Source organism: Charadrius vociferus, unplaced genomic scaffold (genome assembly GCF_000708025.1).
Source record: "Charadrius vociferus isolate BGI_N301 unplaced genomic scaffold, ASM70802v2 scaffold72, whole genome shotgun sequence".
Lineage (NCBI taxonomy): Eukaryota > Metazoa > Chordata > Aves > Charadriiformes > Charadriidae > Charadrius > Charadrius vociferus.
Genome location: NW_009647830.1, coordinates 2,375,474 through 2,382,267, shown reverse-complemented (window position 1 = coordinate 2,382,267; position 6,794 = coordinate 2,375,474). Strand labels below are relative to the sequence as shown.

The window sequence follows — 6,794 nt, the reverse complement described above, 5'->3', positions numbered from 1 at the left end:
TCCTTTCATTGGCAAAGAGACTTCCTACTTTTTGGCTAGTAAGTGCCACAGTTTGGTTAAATCCTGATTGGGTATGAAAACTGTCAGACTGCTGAAGGTCAAAAAGTTGAAAAATAAATTAAAGGTGAAAGGAAGAGGTCACAAGAATAACGAGATATTTTAACATCCATGGTGGAGTGAGCTTCAATATTCATATTTTTGTTAGCTGATTAACAGTGTTACTAAACAGCATGAAAGAAACCAGTAATATTAGCCAGCCTTTCATTCAGTAGCAAAGAACATTTATTCACAAGACTATAAATGACAAAAAATCACACAGGTGGTAGTGTGAGATCATACCATCATAAAAAATAGCTATTAGAAACACTAAGGGCCTGAGTTGAAGGTAAATTAGTATGCTCCATTTAACTGAGCAGCAGTTATCTTAAAAGAACAAAACAACAAAACCAGAACTTCACTATTCAGCCTTTCCATGAGCTGTTGCATCATTCTCAGATGACTGCAATGGTTAATATCCAGAACTAAGGAAAAAACATGTTCATCCCTGTATTAATTTACCTGTTTTAAAGCTCCCATTCCTGAGAAAACCCAGTTAAGCCTCATTCCTTATCAAAAGCACGAATTTACAGTTTAAGAATGATTGATGAAATTATTTTTAAATGAATAATGAAAAATCTCGATGAGCAAAGTGAGTAGCATGGGATCCAGCTTCTAGATCATCGTGAAGATGAGAGATTACATGTGCCAGGCAGCATACACCAGCTGCACCCTACGTTTAAATCATTACTGAACTTCTGATGAAAATTCATTATTATGAAAAAATGCAAGAAAACTTTGGGGGAAAAAAAGGTTACTTACCAGTAGGCAGAGCTCTTTGCAATGCGTTGTTTGTATGCACATTTGCTGTATAGAGGTCCAAACATCAGAGGTGTCCAAGATCAAAAAAATGGGGGTTTTTTGGCCCTCACAATACTGTGGGTGTGTACTACTCTCTCTCCCTTTTCCTTGACTTGACAGCAAGAATAAAGTTATAATATTCTGTCAGCCGCACAGAGCAAGGGAGAAGGGTATATGGTTATCACATATATGGACAACACACAAGTAGCTAGAATCTGTTTGAGATAAGCAACTTTTCTTTACATGCATACCCATATAGATCCCCACACCACAGATAATTAAGTGTCCCAGTATTCTCAGAAAAAGATGGCTGGCAGAGACTTCTTGGTTCTTTGGTTGAAGATTTCTCGAACTAGTTGTCCAGCTTGCAGAGATAGGAAACAGAGAGATTATTGAGCAAAGTCTTAAATGTACTCTGAGAACTTTTATTAGAGTATATCCTGATTACTGATGGTGACTCAACCATACTGTTCAAGAGAGGCAATACAGTCTGTCACCTAGTTTGGAGGTGGTTATCCTGTTTGATTTCTCAGCTGGTCAAGAGAACTAGATTAAAGATAATCTGAAGGTCTCTGTCCCACGCAAATAAGAATATTCTCTTGCTACCCAACATGTGAAGGGAAATCTCAGACCTGAAAATACAGGATTTAAAAAGAAAAACATGGACAGGTGAATTTCCTGATTTGGTGATTTGGCAGAAATCCCAGATGAGTCCAAGGGATTTGCCAGGAAAAGAACAGTAAGAGGTGTGGGAGGGGAAAATGTCAGCCATTGGGATTTGGATCTTCTGCTGCCCAACAAAGGTGATGGGTATCAAAAAGAACAGCAAGGACACGCTTCAAACACCTGAATTTAAACAACCTGATATGAAAAATTACTAAGGTTCTTGTGCTTTTGAGTTGACACATCTTAAGAAAGTCGTCTTGACTCAGCAGTCAGTGGTAATGGCAGTCCACACGTTACTGAAGTAGGCTAACTTGTATTCAAGCAGACTAGGGCACAAAGAGGAAGCAAGAACAGAAATACAGAGAAAATCAGGTTCTAAGGCCATGTCCTCCAAAACAGTGCTCTGATAAAAAAAACAAAGGAAAAAAAAAAAAGAGCAGCATACCAGCTATAGAAAGGCAGTTAAATACCCGTCCAAGACTACAAGAACCTTGCTAGGGCACGCAGAGATTCAGTCAGGAAGGCTAAGGCTCAGCTAGAACTAAAATTGGCCAAAGATGTCAAGAACAACAAGACAGGGTTCTTCAGATATGTTGGCAGTAAGCAGAAGCACAGGAAAGACACAGACCCATTGCCTAACAGGGCAGGGAAACTAATCATTAATAATGCTGACAAGGCAGAGGTTCTCAGTATCTTCTTTGCCTCTGTCTTTACCAGCTGGACCACAGAATCAAGTAGCTATGACAATGCATGTGTCGACTCACGAGTAGTGGAGGAAGGGCTGGTCTGCAGCCTCTTGCAAGGGCTCAACTCACATAAATCCATGGGCCCAGAGGAGATCCACCGTAGGGTATTCAGAGAAGTGGCTAACGTTGGTACAAGGCCACTGACTGTCATCTTTGAAAAGTCTTAGAGAGCTCCATAGAATTCAAAAGAATTTTTTTATGCTGAGAACAATCAATGACTGCAACAACCTCCCCAGGGATGTGGTGCATCACTGGAGGTTTTCAAGATCAATTGGACAGGGTGCTACATAATCTCATCTAGGCTCCCTTTCCCACAAAAGGTTGGACTGGATGGTTGTTCGAGGTCCCTTCAAACCTGGGTTGTTCTATGATAAAAAAGGATGAGCTGAGGGATTCAACTGCTAAAGATTTACATCTGCAGAACACTGGTATTTTCTCAGCTGTTTCTGAAACTGGACAGTACCATGTGAGAGGCTGCATCAGCTGAATCTTTTGGCCAGCTGTAAACAAAGAACAGCATATCACACCTGAGACTAAAGCTATGGAGTTAAGATTTCTGCAAGAATGTGAGAGATTTGCACAATGTACTGCATTGAGAAGGAAAACAAACTTTTATTTCCACCCTACTATTATCTGGGTTACATGGAGAATGTTGGAGTAAATCTCTTCCAAGAGTATTGGGAATGCCTGGGAAACCCCCTCCAAAATATTGAGTAACACGCTGTCAGCTTCCTTAAAAGGTTTAACACAGAGGACTGTAAATCTCCCATGCCTGTTGGGGCCAGAAGCGGGTTATGGATAGCACAGGGCTAGAAAGCAGGGTCAGCATTTCTAAGGAGAACTGAATTGAAGAATGATATACCTCCCATCTGCAACTTGGTCCTACAGATAGCAAGATGGGCCTCTAACCCCTGGGGAGAGAACAAGCACAGCATATTATCAGCAACTGTCTTTCATATTTTCATAAACCCTGCTGATGAGATGCGTATCTCCTGAGACGCAGAGAAGTAGTCCTCATACTGCTCTCCAGGGAACATGGATGAAGAGCTTGAATCCTGTGCCCTTGGGTGGTGGAATATGGGAAGGGCTCAGCTGCCATGGCCAGCTCCAACACTGAAGGCTGTCCTCCAGCAAGTCAGTAAGTGCCAAGGCAGAAGCAAGGAAATGGTTCCATCCCATCGGCGTCCTCAGCACTGAGTGCTTGGGTCTGTGGTATTGGATATGACCGATGCTGTAGTAAAGCCTCACATTGTAGAGCTTGGGTGGCAGAAGATCCAATCAGCTCAGTTAGTGGAATTGAAAGGAACACAGAAATTCAATATCAGAGGCAGTTCTCTGATTCTTTTTGGCTGGTTGAGATCCTCAGGTGCTGAGAAAAACTACAGAACTCACACAAGCCTCATCTAGCAGTCTCTTGGTGTTAGGGTGGCCTTGGAGCTGCTACTGCAGAGTAGGCAAAGGCCCCCATTAAAGCTGATGTTTTGGCTAAGCAATTTCTGGCGCAACTGTCTGTTTCTTGATTGGGCAAGGCTCTTCCTCACCCAATGTTGCCAGAGAAAGAGAAGGTTCATGATAAATAGAACTTGGCCTCGATCCAAGATTTAGATAATCCTAAATGCCAGTGTCAAAGGTAGACCACCACGTATACTAGGATACTTCTCTCATTTTAAGCAACAGGTATTAAATGTGCTAGGGATGTATAACTTGCTGTTGCAAAAGGGAGCAAGAAGCAACCATATTCCAGTGTTACTTGTCAGTGAGGCACATGCCTCAAGATAGAAAAACACTGAAACCCATCCTTAGATGGAGCTATGGAGTATGATACAGGCAACATATATGTAGTATCTAGACCCATTTCTAATAAGGAAAGGAAAAGCAGCAGAGACCATGCTCCCATAGGGAGGGGCACTGGATTTGACAAACTCAAATTTAAAAAATAATCATACGAGAATGGTTGGAAAAGAGAACTACATAGCCAAAGGCTAATGATAAAAAAATATAAACATTAACACAAGTTAAGAGGCATTTAGAATGCCTCCATCATTGTGCACTGAGTATGAAAGACGAAGGGGTATTGTCAAAAAGCTTTAACTTCTGAGACCAGGAAAAACAGGAGGATGCTGTCTTTGAATACCCGCAGTATACACTTTGCTGTTAGTTTTTCATATCATAAAATAGCTGATGTCTACCAAGACGTAATACTACAACACAGTATTCCTTTGCATCCATAAATCAGTCAGTACTGACCCTTTGCCGCTTCACTTTTGATCAACTGCATCACCATATCATCAGAATATTTTAAAATGTGAACAACTTCTACTTTCCCTGCACTTGCAATGGTGTCCAGTGTTTCATTCAACAAGAAACAAATCTCTCTTCAAAACAACAGGGAAATAATGGTCTTGTTTCCATGGAAACACTGGCCTTTTCAGGATGTTTGATCATGTATTTTCCATTTGATCAGTGAGAAAGACCTAGTAGCAAAACACTGAAAACACAACTCAGAGAGGAAAGTTAATTTATTTGTCTAAAACATCAAACTAAGTTGAGATACCTTAGTTCAGTCAAAGATTCTTCCGTTTCTTCACAAGCCTGGACTTCATAAACAAATATTCCAAGTTCATCTATCTACAAAAATAGGATGGACAATTCTTGACTTTCTTCAGATATCAAGTTAATTTACAAGTCCTTGAAGATCAGATGAAAAATAGGAAGTTATCCTATATTCCTTAATACACTCCACCATGTTTCCCAAGTGTACTGGAAAGGAGGAATATTAGCCTTCTTTGGAAAGGTGCATGGGAAGGCTTATTGCCATCTCTTGGAGACAGGGTATGCATTTACATCACCATGACTGCCATGGTACAGAATCCTTCACTGCTACTTTTATACGGCATGACCAATTATCTGAGAGTTGTAGTCCGCTGTCTCCATTCGCAGAATATATGGGATGATGCTATCAATCTGAACATTTCCAATTAGTCCTGCAAAGAATAGCTCTTCAGTGATGGCAGCACTCATCAGCCTAAGAGCAGGCAACCGGAGAAGAAGTCTAGACAGTCTGGAAAATAAGTTTGGTAAAAAGGGTTACTTGTGGTTACAGATTTTGATGTTATTCACAATCATGTTATGATAAAAAATTACCAAGGGACAATACTAGTCAAAATTTGCTATATCTAATTCATGAAAGGCTTTGGACTTAGACTAAATGAGGAAATATTCCAAGTAGGTACAATTCAAAATGAAAATATTAAAAATATTTATTTTATTTCCAAGATTTCATTTTGGAAATTAATAATGAATGAGTAGATAAATAACACTCATGTATGAGTACATGCATAATATTTTAAGTGCTCTAAAGGTAATGTCTTACTTTAAGGAGGTTAAGAAGAAAATGTACATATTTATTACAAGAAATACTGCACAAATCAGTATCACCATTGCTCTGAAAAGAGACTCAATCAAGTAAGCATGTAAGTTAACAAACCTGTAAGTATCATCTGGATATGCTTTTGTTACATAGTCTTGGAACTCCATGTAAGCCTTTTCTTGAAATTTCTCAATCTGTACCACATTTTCTAGACCTGGGTGATCTGAAAAAAACACCCCAATCTACATTGGTATACATGTTCTATATAAGATGCACTAAAATCCATACAGATTATCTAATTGTGAGCATACTGAAATCATTATTTGGTAGCTGTAGCAACTTCACAGTTTTAGTGGAGGACACTGCTTTACCTCTTTGTATTTCTTCTCCTCTATGTTTATGTTTTACTTAATTTTTTATAAATACAACTAGACATTTTGAAGAGCTCAAATAAATGCAGTGCTTGCAACATTTACATCAATCTTGATGATACAGCTCTGTTTTCTGTGTAGCAGTAGAACAGCCTTGTTTCAATATAGTGACATTTATTGGAATACTTTATGCACAGATAGCATTTGGGTGGGAAGTGAAGGATAAAATTAAGATCAGTGGAAAGAGCAGAATAAAAGGCTATGAACCATTTGTTTCCTAAAACCGATCTGTAGCAGATTATTCTTTTTCAGCTGTTCGGTGCAAAATTTTCAAATGTGCTAAATGTAATTTTTATCAGTGATTTAAACACTTGAAATCTAAATCTTGCTAAAATGAAAGGATATTAACCTAACTGCCAGGACACATTTGGAAATTATTATCTGGTAATTCTGAACACTTTACATAGTCTGTAATTTTTATTATCCATTTATCTTAATGTAAATATTTTACTGTCATAGTAGCACAACAAATCATGTAGATTTTATTTTTCAGAAATGGGATTATAAGTGAGCTGCCAAACTGTCAGATAAAAGATTATTTCTAGCAGTCACTTATTCTCTCCAAATATATGGCCGTCTGTCAACAAAACCAGGAGTTTTTGGTCTAGCTCTGCAGATATAGAAGCTTTCAGAGCAATTTAGCAGTTATGTGATACATTGGACTCCCCTGAACACATCATTTCA

General features: G+C 38.9%; 1 protein-coding gene across 3 annotated transcripts in view; it reads right to left on the bottom strand.

Annotated features, from left to right (window-relative positions):
• Positions 1-4,811: 4,811 nt before the first annotated feature.
• NR2C1 (nuclear receptor subfamily 2, group C, member 1) overlaps positions 4,812-6,794 on the bottom strand; it is a 40,862-nt gene continuing 38,879 nt past the window's right edge. For 2 of the 3 annotated variants that reach the window (XM_009882593.1, XM_009882594.1), the window contains 2 exons: positions 5,797-5,902; positions 4,814-5,370 (listed from right to left, as the gene is read on the bottom strand). In XM_009882593.1, the coding sequence (XP_009880895.1) occupies positions 5,196-5,370; positions 5,797-5,902 (281 nt within the window). In that variant the 3' untranslated portion in view covers positions 4,814-5,195. Of the gene's footprint in view, positions 5,371-5,796; positions 5,903-6,794 lie in introns of all 3 variants that reach the window. The other variant, XM_009882595.1, reaches the window with a different exon arrangement.